The sequence below is a fragment of the Artemia sp. Qi Xiang Cuo genome, chromosome 21 (genome assembly GCF_049724085.1).
Source record: "Artemia sp. Qi Xiang Cuo chromosome 21, ASM4972408v1, whole genome shotgun sequence".
Lineage (NCBI taxonomy): Eukaryota > Metazoa > Arthropoda > Branchiopoda > Anostraca > Artemiidae > Artemia > Artemia sp. Qi Xiang Cuo.
The window spans coordinates 2081438-2100126 of record NC_142814.1 but is presented as its reverse complement, the minus strand read 5'-3'; the positions used below and the strand labels follow the sequence as shown (position 1 = coordinate 2100126).

Below are 18689 nucleotides of genomic sequence, written 5' to 3'. Positions count from 1 at the left end.
CTTCGACGTCCCTCGGGATCAACCGGCAATGGAACAAGGTTTGGGGTTATGTTATTTGTCTTCAATAGCGATGAAATTAATAAATTGTCAGGGAGGGGTAGTTTTTGGCACCTGGATTAAGGTCCTTGGTCCCGAATTACTGTATTTAAGGAAAGATTTATTTTCAAGCTGGGGGCAAAAGGTTCAGTAATGGGTTCAAATACATTCTGAGATAATTAAAAACACTGCAAAATTTATTAAATTGGGAATAAAATATTGTTTTTAATTTTTTTCTATTTTACTTTGTATGTACTTGTGAATTGATGTTTTGAGTAGTATTATGTGTGCTACCATGGCCCTTTTTTAATCTAAGCACCTTGATCACCGCGGAGCTGAAGAAAGTTAAGGATATACATTTTTAACTGATTCTTCAATTGTTTTTGGCAACTCCTTCCATTTTCTTTTCTTTTATATCTTTTATTCCCAGGTCTTTGTATTCTTTGCAGCGTATATCATAAAATACAGGATAGGATATAAAACTTGTTATTAATTTTTTAACATCTAATCTCTTTTTTTTTTTAATATCGCCTCGCTACACGATTTTTTTCAACTTCAAGTTGAAGCATGGCGAAGCGATTTTTTTCCACTTCAGAAGGCCATATTGTGGCTCGGCGAAGCAATATTCGCGCTCTGTCAGAACTAAGCTTAATAATGAACATGATGAGCTAAAAACTGATGGAAAAATCACCTAATAGCCGTATCCTTATTTTAAAACTCATATCTTATCAAGAACCATAATGCTTTTTGGAGCTTTAAGAGCTTTTTTCGACTTCTGTGATAGCTTCTTACCCAAAATATGACGCCCCAAAAATGACAAAATATATTCCTCCACCTATAATGGCAAATAGACAATTTCTACGTTTCTTTTTTAATAAAATTAGCTCCAAAATACACTACACTTTATTTGAAAAATCGGTACATGTATTATATACCCCCGACAACTTAAGTTGTTCATTCATTGACACATTGTGTAAACAGTTTTTTTTTTTTTTTTTTTTAAGCTTAGCGTGAGACAAGACAAAGAGAAGTGAAAGAATAGATCGAAAATATATAATTTGGGCTATATATTTGCATATTAAGGGGGGGGGAGGTAAATTATTGGGATAGTGTGACTGAAAAATCTTATTCTTGTCAATAAAAATGATATCCTACTTTAGGAGACTTTCTAATCTTTTTATTCAAAATTTACAACAACAGCGCACTCAAAGTAAGAGACTGTAACATAAAATCTAAAAAAAAAGTTCAAATTCGTTTCTTATGTTTCCTTTAAATAGATGGCGTTAGAAGTCTAACCGTTGATATCTTGGCAAAAACTATAACCATAACTATTTTTTTTAAATAGATGGCGTTAGAAGTCCAACCGTTGATATCCATAAGAGGCATAAACTAGCTAGTAAAAATGACTAAGAACATCAAATAAAGACGGTAGTTATAAAAAAATGAAAAAGAAAAAACTGTAACAAATCAGAGATAAAAAGTGGATAAACTAACAGACCAATATACGAAACTATGCTCAAGACCGTATGCTTTCCGCATACATTGCGTTTTTTGCATTCAATATTTGTGTAGCAGTTACCACAGTTAATTGATAATGGTATAATGCATGGCACAAACTTTGATCTAACACTACAACAAATCAGAGATGCAGGAAAAGATAAAGAAACCAAAAACTATTGAAAACTATAGTAGATAATATAATATAACATAACAAAAAAAATTAATAATATATAAAAAACTATAGTTGATACTTGTCTTGCCATTTTTTGGGATTAAACATTTTCCTATCAAATTATGAAAATTTCAAATACTTCACGCTTCAATTACCATTAATTGAAATCAACTTACCAACTTACTACAATCGAATCACAACTTACCAAACTTACCGAACAATATAAGTTCAAACAATACCGAGTTAATTATTTCATATCGAATACAGCATGCTCCAAACATAGACAAAAGACAAATTCAAAACATTACATCATTCTTGGATTCAGAAAAAGTTTCAGAGCATTTCTTGTTAATAAGCTCCAAAAGTTTTATTTCAAGGGGGATGGGGACTTCTTGGGGGGGGGGGGAGTAACGAAGGAGGCTTTAAACATATTGGAATGGAGGTGGAGCGTTCGTTCCGGTGTTGGTCTCAGGCGGTTTGGCGTTGCATTGAGTTGTTAGTTCAGTTTAATAGCTCTTATTATTATTATTTTATTATTCAAAATTTAGAATGCAGTCCCTTGAAATTATCCTTTAAATTTAGACAGTGTCTTCTAGCAGGACTGCTGATCAAGGACAGGGTAATATGTTTTCTACAGGGTAATATTCTGTTAGATCACCAAAGACATATAATACAGTATAGAAAACATTCCATAACTAAATTAAAAAAAATGCTAAGGCATAAAATTTTGGGTGGTTCTGAAATATAGGCCTATATGCATGAAAGTTAATAATACTACAGATATTAGTCTAAATATAAAATAAAAAAGAAAGTGCACCTAACCTCTTCATTGATAATTCGGAAGCAAGTGCGTATCCAGGATACTTGTTCAATGGGAGGTTAAAAAAAAACTTTAAAAAACGCATCAAAATTTATTTATATGCATTTTTACCACGTGTTTACGAGTCGAGTATTTTTTTGGCGGCGGAGGGGATAGCCCGGTACCCCCTCCCACTCTAACTGAATACGCCCTTCTTTGGAAGTATGACTATATATTTTTCTTTGTATACTTTTAAATAAACACATATGAAACATTTTATCTTTTAAACTGAAATATGAACTCAACTAATGAAACTAGAAGCGGGAAACGTTACGCAGAACAATTTTTGAACTATGAGAGTCAACAAAAGAAACAGAAACCTTAAAAACGAAGAAAACAACCCAAGAAAAAAAAACAGATAAAAAACCGAGGATTTGCCGTTGTGATAACGAGCATGCAAGGGCTGATGGGAGCGCAAATGTCGAGAAATTTTCTAAGAAGACCCAGCAAAACAATAATGCCAAAAAAATATTCACAAACCGACGTGTCAATGCCCGACCCCCACCCCAAACCAACACGGAAATTACTAAAAAAAACAATAAAAAACAATACGGGACTCGACCCGAGCCTGGGTTGGAAACGTTTGTTGTGATGGGTACTGAGTTTGTCTAATATTTTTTGTGGCTTGGTTTCAAATATATTTTTGGAATTTGGTTTTGGAATTTGTTTTTTTGGAATTTGGTCGAGAAATTTTCTAAGAAGACTTGAGATAATTTCGCCTCAATCTGAAATACCTGAAACATATTTTCAAATCGAAATAATACGGCGATATTTGATTAATAAAAATTTACCACCTTCTCCCAGAGCTTAAGAGAAGCTTTTTGACAGTTCGCCGCAACCAGGACAGCCAAATCAAAGATACAATAGCATGATAAATGTTTATTATCCCTGACTGTCTTCTTAAGCTAAAAACATACTTTATAAATAAATATTAGTCTCAGACAGGGTTTTGATTTGGTGACGGGGGTCTAGATGCATGCATAAAATACCTATTGAACGGGTTGTCCACCGTTGGCAGTCAATTTTGTGACAACCCGGGTAAGAGCCCTGTTTTCAGCTTTGAGTTTCTCATTCTCGCCTTTCAGCTTTTGCAGTTGCTAAACAGGAAAGAAAGTTAATGAAGATGAAAAGAAAGAAAAAGCAGAAAAACAGAAAAGAGACTATCATATCTAAGCGGGGTTACTATCAAATCCAAAAAAAGCGGAAACAAAATTTTAAATGAAATGTAGCTTATAGCTAAAATTTAAATTGACGAAATTACGATTTGAGCAACAATTGTTCTAAACTGGTAGCATTGGGGTGAATTTGCTAGAAATATTTTTTTTAAGCGTTTCCACTTTACTTTACCCCCCCCCCCCCCTCCTAATGTGCAAACATATAGCCCCAATTATATATTTCACATGTGTTATTCCGTGTGTTGATTCCGCCCACGTTGATTCAAGTTACAGGTACAAGGGTTGAAGAGTGACGCATGGCAAAATGCATAGGAAATATATAATTTGGGCTATATATTTGCACATTATGAGGGGGAGGGGGGAGGAGGTAAAGCATAACGGAATCACTTTAAAAATCTGTTAACTACATTCTTCTCAATAAGCCTTCGATGTATGGCTTATATTCGATGTTATGGCTTCGCTGTAGGGTTTATACCCTTTGATGTATGAACTGTGATTCAGTCACTAATAGCAGCCCTAAGGTTATTGATAGCTATTAATACTTCCGTCTTTTACTTTTTAAATAAAAAACTGAGTAACCTGAAAAGGAACTATAGACATACAATGTCTATGGCAACCACTTTAGACTGTAGCGTCTTCTTTTTCCAAACATGACACCAATTTGGTACCGCACGTATCGTCCCTGGCAATATACGTCATAGCCTTAGTTCAGTTTCCAAAAGTTCATCGTGATGTATAGATCGGAAACAATTGTCATTGCGCGTGCGTGAAGGCGGAGTATGAATCTTGCGTGGTTTTAAATATGTGTCACATATTTTTAATTGAGAGTATAGCCTTTGTCGATACTGTATATTCTGTCTACTGTGATGACAACCACCAATATATCGAAGAATAAAGAAGACCTCGATAGTAACCTATATTACTATTGTAAAAAGAAAGAAAAAAAGCTCAAACGAACAGTTTCATTTGAACAGTTCAATATTACAATGTATCAAATCAGGATAATAAAACTTATAAAATATAGGCTACCGACAAAGACTAGAATTTTCGTCGATAAATAATGACCAACGTTTAATAAGCAGGTCCTGCACAACGATGTTCGTGACATTCCAATCAAGATATTTTGATGTGAGACCTCAGCCCTAAAATTTCGACATACGAACTATACTTTATGATTCAAACCAGCCTTGATGTCTATATATATATATATATATATATATATATATATATATATATATATATATATATATATATATATATATATATATATATATATATATATTTATATATATATATATATATATATATATATATATATATATATATATATATATATATATATATATATATATATATATATATATATATATATATATATATATATATATATATATATATATATATATATATATATATATAAAATCCAAGAATAAAAACCTAGATAAACGTGATAAGGTTTATTAATTTAATAAAGTTAGAAAGTTAAACCTGCGAGTAAAAAATAAGCATACTTGATTCCCCATTATTAAAAAAGGAGCCCAAATATTTTCAAGGATCTTCAGTTGCAGTTGAAATATCTTGACGAGTCCGCAAGTTATAACTTAATCCATGTATTAAAAAAAAGGTAAAGAATACGGCATTGGACTATGCAGTCCCTACCGACGGTGCTGATCTCCGTTTCTTGGCCCTTCAGCCAGGAAGTGCAATGGGGGGTTGGGGGCCAACAATCCTGCGTTTTCGCACACCCTTCTTGTTTACCTTCCCCAGATTTCTCCAGGTACCCATTTAAAGCTGGGTCGACTCTGGCTAAGCTTACAGAGTCACGCCACTGACCCCTGGCCCAAACCAAAAAATTGAGTACACTAGGATTCGAACCCTCGTCCTCTCGGACAAATGATCCTAAATCGTTGAATTTATGCTACCGGGTAATGAATGCTTTAAAAATTTGTAAATAAAATGAAGTAATCTATTTCAATACTGAACCATCAATTTTAGAATTGTCCCCCTCCCCTAAATCATGCATACAAGATCAACAAAAACTCTAGTAGATACAGGTCCTAACACACTTCGAGGTAAATTTAGATTGCCTGGCAGTACTGCAAAAATTGAACGTCAAACAATGACTAAGAACAAATTTTGGCTGCTAAAATTTCTTTCGTTCTTCCAGCACTATAAATACGGCTTTTAAATTGTAATCTCAGATATAGCTTTGAATATATGCTTTTTTGACATAGAATGTCATTAGATACACCTTTACTTTTCATTTGTGTTGTAGTTTTTGGGGCCATTTTCAATTTTTCCTTTGTTAAAACTTTTTATTTATCAATTACAGTACAATTTTTTTTTTCATTTTTCTCTTTCTTCCTTCTTTCAAATACTTTTTTTCAAAATCTTAACAGTTACTTTCTAATTTGATGACAACATTCCTAGGTTTTGACCATTTATTTTATTACTTTATCTATGGATTTTCTTTTTATCTTTTTCGTATTTTACCTATAAGTCTTTTTATAGAACTAAAAAAAATTGCAAACTTTTAACGCAAGCGGATTTTTTTTTTCGCAGCAGTTTTCAAGATTAAATTCTGGCACTCCAGAATTTTAAAATCTTTTTCCTTATTTGTTCGTAAAAGTATAAATTTTTTTCTAGCATAAAACAAAAAAGCGCAAAATCTAAAAGAATTCTCGTACCAGTTCTCAAGATTAAATTCTGACACTCCCAAATTTTTAAACTTTTTCCTTTATTTAAACTTTTATTAGTCCATTATTGTACAATTTTTTTTTTATGTTTTTAAGCAGTTTTTTTCCATATCTTGACAAGTAATTTTTTATTTGATTTGACAAAACTTTATCTATGGATTTTTCTTTATATCTTCTATGTATTTGATCTGTTAGTCTTTTCATAAAACAAAAAAATTGTTTCAAAGATAAAACAAAAAAAACACAAAATCCAAAAAAAATTCTCGCACCAGTTCTCAAGATTAAATTTTAACACTCCGAAATTTTTAAACTTTTCCTTTTATTTAAACTTTTATATGTCCATTATCGTACAAATTTTTTCTTCACTTTCCTTTTTTTCTCCTTTTAAGCAATTTTTTTTCAAACCTTGACAAATTATTTCTAATCGGATTTTGATGATAACATTTTTAGGTTTTGCACTTCTGATTTTCTTTCTAGCTTTATATATGTTTTTTTTATCATTTACATATACTATCGACTAATTTAATTTTACTACTGAGGCCAACACAGCTACACACGCTCCTCCTCCATCCTAACCTATTATAAGCCTCCCTTTTTCACCCTCACAGGAAGTTCCCATTTCCCTTAAATCTTTCCTTATGACTTCCCCCCATCCCACCTGAGGACGATCTTCTTCCGTTTAGTTCTTCCGCCGAGAAGGACAATTTTTGGCAATCTGTCATCTTCCATCTGCAGAACGTGCCGCGGTAACAACGCTACGGCGGTATCTGCTAAGTTCGTAGCGCCAAACCAACAATTAATTGATGGTTCCTCAAAGAGAGCAAGAGAGTATGAGAAAGGGAGAAAGAGAGAGAGAGAGAGAGAGAGAGAGAGAGAGAGAGAGAGAGAGAGAGAGAGAGAGAGAGAGAGAGAGAGAGAGAGAGAGAGAGAGAGAGTAGGAAAGAGAGAGGGGAATAAAGAGAGATGCAGAAAAATAATACATGATGTTATTTTGTATCTAGCCTCGGCAATCTAAAAAATGATTTGCTTTAGTCAATCGGTCAGCATGAATTTTGGCTTAGAACTAGTGAGAAGCCTATGCAATAAAATTTTGAGTAACCCACTAAAATGTAAAAAAAACCAAATACTGGGGCCCACCTACCTCAATGCCCTACCATAGCAGACCCACCTTCTCCAATCACTACTTTTTTTTACAATCCTTTTTCTGCTTCATTTGTGCAAGGTTATAAGGTATTTATTGTGTTAGTTAGTTATAAATGAGATACATCAAATTCACTTGAACTGGAAAAACATCAAATAATGATAATAATAATAACAAGTTATGCGAGAATTTAATGAAAAACCTTCCTCACCAGATTGACGTTAAAAGTAAACTAGAATATAAAAAAAAATGGGTTCTTCAGCGTTTCTAAGACAGAGAAGTACAAAACACAGAAGTAATTGAGAGGCACCTTTTACACATGGGATGGCGTAACAGCTGGATCCAGGGGTCACCCAATCCCGGCTATGTGGCTGAAGCATAGCTAAGGGTTTCATCCCCCGGGTATAAGGTTGGTTTTGCTCCCCCCCCCAAAAAAAAAAGATTTCAGAAAATCGTGGTATTGACGAAAAAACCTCAGTTTGGTGCCCCCTCAGAGGCTGTGCCCGAGGACATCTGTCCCCGCTAGCCATCCCCACTGCTACGTGGCATACAAATTGGGAGTGCTACTTATTCCACCCCTCTTAGCGCCACAAACGATAAACTTTGCAACAAATGTGGCATTTTCATACCCCATGAGAAGCGCCGCCTGGTATATAGAGTTTTTGAAATTGGGCCACTCTTCGAGCTGGATTTATTTAAAAACCAAGCCACGATAATTTTCCCTTTCTAGAAGAACGGAGCATTCAAGCTCAGACAATATGGCAGTTTTCATTGTTCCAAATTCTATATATAAAAAAAAATGGGAGCTTTCTTTTGGTTCCATATGTCTTTTATATCTTGCTGGAAATATTTTAGAAGTGCCTCGTAATTTCATTTTCTTTCTTGTTTTCTAGGAAATATACGCCTTTCTTTATTGCTCTTTGATTGGCTGAGTAAGAAAGATGGTGATAAAGTGATGATAGCCTAGAGACAGAAGTGAAATTAAGTGTTATAATAAAGTTCCCAACAACTGAATCGTTTTATTGCTACATTTCTAACCTTAGAAAGTAAGAAAAAGGACTTTATGAAATGAGACAGTCACTGAAAAAAACTGAACAACCAGATTTCCAGAAAAGCTGGATAGTCAGAAAAGCCCGAAAAACTGAAAGCCAGGAAACTTGGGAAAATTTGCAAGAAGACACCTGATGCCATAATGAAACATTATTCAACAATAATTAGATACCCTTATTCAAGATATGTTGTTGCTGCTTTTTTTTGCGGGGGGGGGGGGGCTCTGTGTTTGGGTAAATTTATACTTTTCCATGTGATTTAGCTAGGAAGAAAGTGAATACATCACTAGATACTTTTTTTTTGTTCTTTCCAAATACAATAATTGCTTTTAGCAATTAAAGGCTGTTTAACTTTAGAAACTTTAGAAACGCATTAAATAAATCATCTAGTGATAAATAAAAAAAATAAAAAAAGTGATAAATAAATAAAAAAAGCATCTAGTGAGAAAAATTGACATTTGTATCGGATTCAGGAATTGTAATTACTATTTGGTTAGTCTTATTAGCAAAATGGTATTTTGAAAACAGACTTGCGAGAATGTTAAAAAAAGCCTGAAACCCCTCAAAAACGGTATTACAGAAAAACAAAATATACACCATTGGAATCACCATTGTTGAAAACCCTAAACAGGAAACTTACATCCCCCATCTTGAACAACAAGAAAAATGACATTTTTGCATGAGTTTTGTTCTGCTTTTTTTTTTATTAGCAAGTCGCTGAAATATCAGATTTGTTTAAGGGCTCATGAAACGCTAATTTTTATATTAATTAAATCAATTACAATCAATTTTTGTTTATATTGATGAAAAAACAATTTTTTTAATTTTAAATCATAGTATAAAAACTATACACCAGATAACAAGTTAATTTTTGTGACCACATTAAGGGCTAAAAATAGAATTTACACAAGAAGCGATTATTACATTTGGAAGGAACATAAAAAAGGCCTCAAGTGATGTGCATGGGCGTACAGAAGGGGGGGCTGAGGGGGCAGCTGCCCCCCCCCCCAAAAAAACAAAAAAAAAAACTTCAAATTGACATTAGATATGGCTGTAAAAGCAGATGGTTGAAAAAGCAGATGGTTGAAAAAGCAGTTGAAAAAAAGTAGATGGTTAAAAAAGCAGTTGATAAAAGGTAGATGGTTGAAAAAGCTGGAAATAAACAGCAGGAATGACAGAACATAAGTCAAACAAGAAGCAATTATCCATAATGTGTTGGAAAGATTTAGCTCTAATCCAAGAAGATTGATTAATGCTGTAGCTTATTGACGGTTTATGATTTTTGGTGATTACTTATTAATAAAGATTTCGTAGGTATGATAGAACTTCCTGGCAATGTAAGGTTTTGTGAACTGCCAATATAACTTCAGCCCCTCACACTTCATCACAGAATCGGCTGCCTCCCCCCCTCTCCAAGAGAAGAAGCTATGTACGCCCATGGTGATGTGTTTACTTTCTTCCTTGCTAAGTTATATGAAAAGTATTAATTTACATGTGGCTGTATATTAAAATGTGTCATAAATAAGGGCATCTTCAAATGAAGCTCCATCTTTAAACCCTTAAAATTATTCATTACTCACTGAAATTGTTACAGTACAATTTACGTGTGTCAGTATATTAATCATAAATAAGGACATCTTCAAATCCTTAAAGTAGTCCTTACCCACTTTATGTCTAACCTATTCAAAAGGATCGCCATTTTACCTTCTTTTTCTTTACATTTTTCAGAATTTCAAAGAATTCTGGAATTCCAGAGAAGAAGTTTTGTTTAAAGGTCGTATGTGAGATTCCCGAACTTCTGTTAGATCCATAGTAAGCTGGGAAGTGAGCTGGTGCAGCTCACTTGTTATTTCGTAATTTTTTTAAACCGATATTATAGAGACGAGAAAAACATGTTCATATAGAAGAAAAACGGGGATATGTCCAGCAAGTGAGAATAAAAAACGCCAAATATTTTAGCCTAGAGCTACGCTCAACCGTCCTCAGAGCAAAAATACAGGAAGAACAGAAACAAGCCATAAAAACCACCCCTAAAATAAATAAAGACGAAACAAAAACTGAGAAATCATTGACGATATTATGGAGGGGTGTGGGGGTAATCTTTCCCTTTTTTTTACCATTGTTAATTCACATTATGAAAGTGATGGTTAGTAGCACAATGCAAATACGTGACGAATACAGAAATCATTTACGTTTTTTTATGTTACGCTTTTACTTTTTTTTTTTTTGGTCCACAGACGAGGACATGAGTCTACAGAACTCAGAACTCGGATCTGAGTTCAAGTTTTTTAATATACCTCCAATTAAAAAAATTCCGTCGCTTTTAAATACAAGCCACGCTAGGCACGTACATAGGAGTTTATATTTATATTAAGGGGTGGGATTTATTTCGGGAAAGGAGGCCGAATTAAAAAAAAAAAAACCTTTACTTACATAAAGAACTAAATTTATTCCTTCAAAATAAAATAAACTAAATTCTAGGAATTCCAGAATTCCTTAGAAAAAAATAATATTAAAGACCACAGTAAAGGGAATATATCCTTATACTGTGCTAAAGGCACAAAGACAGATTTTTGTTCTGTACCTCCGCGTAAGAAAGCGTGCTTTAATTCCATTGGTTTGCATACGTTCTTCAGCCAATTGGATTATTCCCTTATGTCAGATAAGGAGGGTCCTAAACCCTTTACTATATTCATAAATAAATTCTTCTTGAAGGACTTGAATAAATACTAAAATAAAGATCTTCCAATGAAAAAAAGATACCAATATGAATTCCGAGGGTAGCAACCATGATATATCTTGATTAATTGTTAAGTATACACACAAAAATTGATTAATTATAAATAATTTATAATAATCTATATTTCCAGGCAATGTCATCTCAACATATATACACATCTCTATTTTTAAAGTGTCTTAGGCATTTTTAATAGCAATTAATTACTCAGATGATCCAAAACTTACGTAATGCAGAACTAAGCTCTTTCTAAGTTGTATAAATAAATAAATAAATAAAGAAGAAAATCAAACTGACTATGTGAATTACACCCAGAAAACAATGAGATCAATAAATACAATAAAGCCGAAAGCAAAAAGCCATGCAAACCAACCTTAAGCTCCTCCTCCATTTCAGAAAGCTTTCTCTCTAAAGCACGTCTTTCTCGTTTTTCCACCTCTGATAGTGCGGTCCGCGCGTTACTCTAAAAAGCACGAAATACCCATATTTAACACCACTTTCACCATATAACCAAAACTACCCAAGAACAATATTGTGGTCGTCCATCACTGAACCCCAAATAAAATCACCCCTGGAAAAAAAGCGCATCTTTCTTCTGGGGAAAAATTCAAACTTCCATGTTATTTTTAGGTAAGAAGTTGAAACCTCTAGAGTAGGGTTCTCAGACATCCTGACTTTTAATGGCATGATTTTCATTTAGATCAATTGCATTTTTCAAGGTGTTTCTCCCCTTTTTCAAAAATCCGGCATTTTATCTGGTTCGTAGTTTTTGATGTTTAACATAAAACTTAAATCAATTTTATATATTTGGAATCAGCATAAAAAGTAAATTCTTTTGACGTATTATAAAGTTATTAAACTCCTTTTTTAGGGTTTCGATTACTATTGCCCAAGTCACTATTAAATTACAGCCCCCCCCCCCCGATACAGCCCTGCCTATAATGCCACTAGAATCTTGCAAAAGCTGAATAATATTCAATATTTTAATGTTTGAATAATTTATAGAGGAACTTTGCATTTAGTGCGCTAGAGTGTGCTCGACCAAAAGTGACTATTGATGGAGGTAATGAAATATTATTTTTACTTGATAGTTATAAAGTGTCATGACCGCTCAAAGCTTTCATTTCAAGGGGGAAGTTTGGAACTAGTTTTAAGAATAGAAACAGAAGCTGGTAGTTAGGAGACAAAATCTGTTATTGACCAGTTTTGAACTGTCATGACCACTGTAGGACTAGATTTAAGACTAAAAATAAAACCTGATGGCGATCATGACATAAAATCTGTCATTGATTAATTTTGAATTGTCATGACCATTGTATAACTAGATTTACGACTAAAAGTGAAAGCTGGAGGTGGTATTGACATAAAATCTGCCACTGATCAGTTTTGAAGTGTCATGACCACTAAAAGCTTTTATTTCAAGGGGAAATTTAGAACTTATTTACTCATTAGTTTTTAATTAATTAGTTTATTAATTTAACTCATTAATTAATTAATTAATTTAACTCATTAATTAGAACTTATTTACTCATTATAGATTTACTCATTCCTAAAAACCGCGATTTTCGAAGATTTTTCGTTTTGTTGTTCCAAAATTAGACGCCTTTAGGGCAGTAATAAGTTTTCGTCAGCGTTATCATACCGAACCATGATAAATAAGCAAACTAAAGCGTTTAAATTTGGCAGCGCTTTTCGCCCCTAAAAATTCAAACGATAAAAATCGATTGACTCCCAAAGACAAGAACACCTTCAAAAGAGAGTTACTACTTCTTAAGCTGTTTGGTGCATGCAAGGCCGTATCCAGGGGGAGGGGGTAAGGCGTTTACCCCCCCCCCCTCCCCCCAAATGTTTGTCTCACTCGTAAAAAACGTAAAAAACTGGATATAAAAAAATTTCATGCGTTTTTTGAGTTTTTTTGTGTACACCCCCCCCCCCAAAGAAAAAAATCCTGGATACGGCCCTGTGTGCATGTCTATAGCTTAATTTATGCTGTATATTCACCCTTGTTTCTTGTTTTTTTATTCGGCACCCACTGATATTAAAAACTTGGTACCGCTACTTTAAAAAACTGCATAGGCTATAGCACTCTTTTTAATTAAAAAATGAAAAATTTAATCAATTTTTTAATTTAAAATGTAATCCTAATTTTTTTCAATTTTAATATATATATATAACTGCGTAAATTTTTATTTAACCAATTCAAACAATCATATTCCATTTTCACTGTCCTTAGTATTTTGAGGCCGAAATCAAAGATAATATGAAACTTAAAAGAGAACTTTGACAATTTAAGAAGGGAAGATTGGGACTAAATACTACAGGCACCACGAACAGCGAACAGGCACAACGAACAGTGTAGCGATTGGCAACCTCATTAAAAAAGTACTTAATTAATTATTTCAACTTCATTAAAACTATTTCAAAGAAAATTCGATAGTTGATATAGTTAGCCTGTGAAGTTGTAGGACAATGGTTCTAACTTTTCTGTAACTGATTGTTTATCATAATTGCTTTATTTCAAGAATTATTTTGTAAAAATCCAGTCAGACCTAGGCTGAATTGGGAAAATATCGCCAGGTTCAGTAGGCTAGTTTACTTTAATGCTATTTCAGACAGAATTCTGCCTTCTTCAACCTTCAAATAAAAAAAGAAAATAATGAGAAGACAAGCCTGTAGTAGTTTAGGGAAGGTTAAAAAATGTAATAAAATTCCAAATGCTAGATGGCGCTGGTGATTTTTTCCAACACTAGCATCTTCTTTCACTTCTATAAGTTGCTCCCACTCCTTGGAAAAAAAAACAACAACAAAAACATCTTAATCGGTATCTTAATTCCAAAAAACTTTTGTTTGATATGACAATGCTGACTAACGGCAAACCTTATATTAGGAAATCCCATAAAACTTATATTCTGAACCAAAATCAATAGAGAAAATCCTATGTATCCATTCCTCAGACGTCCTCAATCGACCCAAGAAAACTAATAATACTATAAATTGCATTTAAATCAAATTAACGCAAACTATTTCCAATTTTGAGGGGTTAGTCAGCTGACGACCACAATACACTTAATCTGGAAAAAAATCTAACGAAAATACAATTAAACAGTGAGAAGTAATCCATTAAGCGAAATTTTTTAAGAAAATAATAAAAGCTCAAATTTCTACTTTTGTCAGTAAAGCGTATTAGCAATACTATTGACCAATTTTCAAAGCCTCTATAAAAATTAAATAAAAAAAAAAACAAGTTTTTTTAACTGAAAGTAAGGAACGGCGTTAAAACTTAAAACGAACAGAAATTATTCCGTATATGAAAGGGGCTGTCCCCTCCTCAACGCCTCGCTCGTTACGCTAAACTTTTTCATTTCTTAAAAAATATAGAGTTGTGAGAAAGTCAAAATTTAGCGTAAAGAGAGGGGTGTTAAGGGGGGCACAGCCCCTTTCATATACGGAATAATTTCTGTTCGTTTTATGTTTTAACGTCGTTCCTTACTTTCAGTTAAAAAAACGTGTCTTCTTTTATTTAATTTTTGAACGTTTTTGAATTAATGCAGGTTTTGATTTTGGCTCACCGTACATGAATAATTAAAAAAAAATTGAATATTAATTTTACTTTTATTTGGTTAAATGGCTTTCTCGAAACCTGTTTAATTTTATTTAGGAACGTTTTTTTATTAGTAATAAATATACGTAACTTACGAATTAACTTACGTAACGAACCTCTTTATTCTTATATTTTTAATACGTATATTAGAGGGTTCGCCCCCTAGTCAATACCTTGCTCTTTAAGCTAAAGTTCGAATTTTGTTCCAATTCTTTAAAAATGACCCCTTAATCACAAATGCCGTTAATTAGAATAAATAGCTCTTATGAAAGTACTAAATAATCTTTGGCTTAAAAAGCGAGGTATTGACAAGGGGATGAAACCAATCATATACGTAATGTTTTCTGACGTTTTAAGTTTTGATGTTGCTCCTTACTTTCAGTTAAAAAACTTATTTTTTTTTATATATAATTTCTGATCTTTATTTAAATAATGCTGGGAAATCCGGCGCCCCCTTCATAGCAATGTCTCTTCTCCCATGAAAACTTCCTTCATGGTAAGATCCTCCCAAATATCCCCCGACCCCCTCCCCCCCACTACCAGAAAAAAACCCCCCTGAAAACGTCTGTATACTTCCTATTAACCAATACTATAGTAGTAACCGTATAATAGATTAAAATCCTACCCGCAAACTTACGCCTGAGGCAGCGGGTATGTATGTATATTTTGAACGAATTGGGGTTACCAGGGTCATTTGCCTATTACAATGAACTCTACATGGGTTGATAGACATGTTTTTCTATTATGACACCCATTTTTGGAGGACAACCAGAGAGTGAGAGCGACGGTCACACTAACTACTTGATTAGTAGTTGGATTCGGATATAAGGGGTAATTTTCATTGTATTTCATATTAGTAAGAGAATTGAATTCAATGAGGATAGTTTATTTGAGAGGATATTAGTGGAGAAAAAATGAGTGGTGCATTTACACTATTGGAGATTAATGATGGAACCGACAGCAGCAGCAGCAACGATATACGAGTACCTAATGTAGCTGTGGAAATAACCGCTGGGTGTAGACTATGTCTTGAATGGGACATTATGTATGCAAGATACGTGATATCATTAAGCAAATTTAAGCAGGAGGAGCAACTATGTTTTGCTGGAAAAGTGAATATTCTCCATATAAATAAACTTCGGTCAGCATTAGATGTCATATAGAAATATATTGATGAGAACAAAATGCATCAGTGAATATTATTATTGTAATTATGTTCAATAAAAATGTTTCTAAATAAATAGTATTTTTTTTTTCTTTCTATAGTAGACCGGCGTATATTTTCTATATTGGAAAAGATAGATTCTTTTTAGTCTAAAGTTTGTTGTGAGTGAGTAATGAATAAAAAAAATGGATAGATTATAGAAGGATAGAATCAAGAGGAATCTAGTTAATATGGACAAACGTTTGATTCTAGATGATGATTTTCTAGAGTTGTCTATTCAAAGGAGGATATTTTATCGGGGAATGCTTGTCGATATAATGAAAACTGATTCTCCATCATTAGACTATTGCATGAAGCTTCTACATTGTGGTCCAAATGCATTTACACAATTTATTGATATATTTATCACGACACGACAAAATGATATTGTGGATATGATTTTAAACATTATTTTAGATATTTAGGACTTTTTTTCATAAGAAAGATGGTGCTCAAGGATGATTTACTCCTCTCTCTCTCTCTCAGACAATTTTTTTTGTTGCTAGCTCAGTTTCATTGTGGCAGTGAGAGCGTTAACACTTGACAAAATGTTCCATACATGTCCGTTATGTATGTACACACAGGGCAACTGGTCATCATGTGAGAATTGCACAATGATTGAGGAGTATGATGAAAAGTGTAGATTATGCAATCCGTGTAAATTGCACAGAGGATATGCTGTAAAAATTAAAGGTTGTAATTCCTGTCTTGAAGAGGTGTGTGACTCTCATCCTAGAGGTCACCTATGCTCCAATTGTCATTATGATAAATGTAAGCAGTGGGAGAGTACATATCCCGGTATGATTGGAAAGAATCCTAACCGTGATTTTAGTTTATTGCTACGAGATTGGTATCGTCGTGGTTTTAGATTGTTCTGGGAGGAGGAACCGGGTCAACGATTCAACTGTTGGAACAACAAAAGAATATGGTTTCTACGTCATCATTGTGAATACACTGGGTGTTATGATTATAAGCCCACTGATTTTTATTTGGCTGTGACGGAATGTGATTCGACACTTGAGGACACTGTTTGTGAAATTGCTTCAAATAAGCAAATTGAAACATGTGAGTTCTATAGAATGAATGAGAATAGTATCATTGACTATACAAAGAGATATGACAAGATTGAAGTCACAATCTACTGTAGAAAATGTGACCCTGACATTGCAGTACATCAGAATCTGTACACTGTGAATTCAGATAATCTACCTGCACTAGTTGTTGTTGACAAATACCTAGTAGTGGATGAAATCTAAAGAGTAGAAAAGTCGTTTTTTTATCATGTATATAATTTTTTTTATTAATAAAAAAATTAAAATAAAAATTTAGAACAATTTATTATTAGGGCACAAAAATAAATATTAAATAAACATGTAAGTATTTTATACACTAGAAAGTCGTTCAATTGAGGTAAGTCGACGTAGATATTGAGAAACTGCTTGTAGGTGTAGCCACGACTTCTGAACATGAAAAAGAGTAGTGCATGAAAGCCACATGTCTTAGTCGTTAAATCTTGTACTCTCCGTTGATTTTGAATAATGGTTTTCCCACTGCTTTAAAGAAATTTGCTGATGTATGGAGCGTATAATTTATACAATAGGCCAAGAGGATAAAAAAATTCAATATTCTTTACTGTTTGAAAGATGCTTAGCCAATGACCGGTCGTCAAAGTCGACGGACTTCTATGAACACTGATTAAGGTAGTGTTAACACTTGGAATTTTTTCAATGAAGTCCGAGTGTATGCACTAGTAATTGTATCGAGATATGTCTTGGTCCATTATAAATCCGTTGATTATTTGATTTGTGTTCATGGTGCAAGGTCTAGTAGAACACTACCATCGGGCGTGATTTCCCAATAGGTTTCAAATTGACTCAGTGATATTAGCGTGATATTCCCAGTCAGAGCATCGGCAAATGTACACTCTAAACGTACATTCCCTGTTCGTACTATGCTCATATCCTGTGTGCTTGACAAATCCAAAACAATAACCCCATGATTTTTTGAAAACATTGAATCGGTTATTCCATTTTAAAATAGTTGAGAGTCATGATCTAGGGATTGCATGGTCAACTCGTACAGAGTTCTATAGGATTTTTTGTCAAATAATAGAGTGTACAGTGGAATACCATTCACTTTGCACATAAGACTAGATAGACCGAAAAAAATTAAAATCATGGGAAGATTCAGTCCAGGATCCAACGGCACTTCCACTCTTCACACAGGCCAATGCCAATTTTGATGGGATTTCTCCATTGATAAATGATGAATCGCTATAGCTACGAGAGCCGGTGGCAATGTGACGTTGATTGTTGATCGTATGGGGGACAAGAAGTTTAATGTTGTTACCATTGGCTCATAGATTTTCCACTGCCAATGCAACAGATCTCATAACCTGTTGTTATCGGACGTGGAGAATTGCCGATGTGATAATAACATTTGCATCGGGTGCTGCAGGAAGTGTTTTTCTCAAAATGAAATTCGATGGGGCCATCTGTAACTTTATGTCAATCTTGACA

The 18689-nt window shown here is 33.6% G+C and overlaps 2 protein-coding genes across 2 annotated transcripts in view; both read right to left on the bottom strand.

The window, feature by feature from the left end:
• LOC148939138 (uncharacterized) overlaps nucleotides 1–18689 on the bottom strand; it is a 303986-nt gene that overhangs the window by 14406 nt on the left and 270891 nt on the right. The gene's annotated exons all lie outside the window — the stretch shown is intronic.
• Nucleotides 1–18689, bottom strand: part of LOC148939139 (uncharacterized) — a 258930-nt gene that overhangs the window by 5037 nt on the left and 235204 nt on the right. The window contains exons 17-18 of the mRNA XM_089107216.1: nucleotides 11739–11828; nucleotides 3557–3664 (exon numbers count right to left, since the gene is read on the bottom strand). Coding sequence (XP_088963342.1) covers nucleotides 3557–3664; nucleotides 11739–11828 — 198 coding nt within the window. The remainder of the gene's footprint in view (nucleotides 1–3556; nucleotides 3665–11738; nucleotides 11829–18689) is intronic.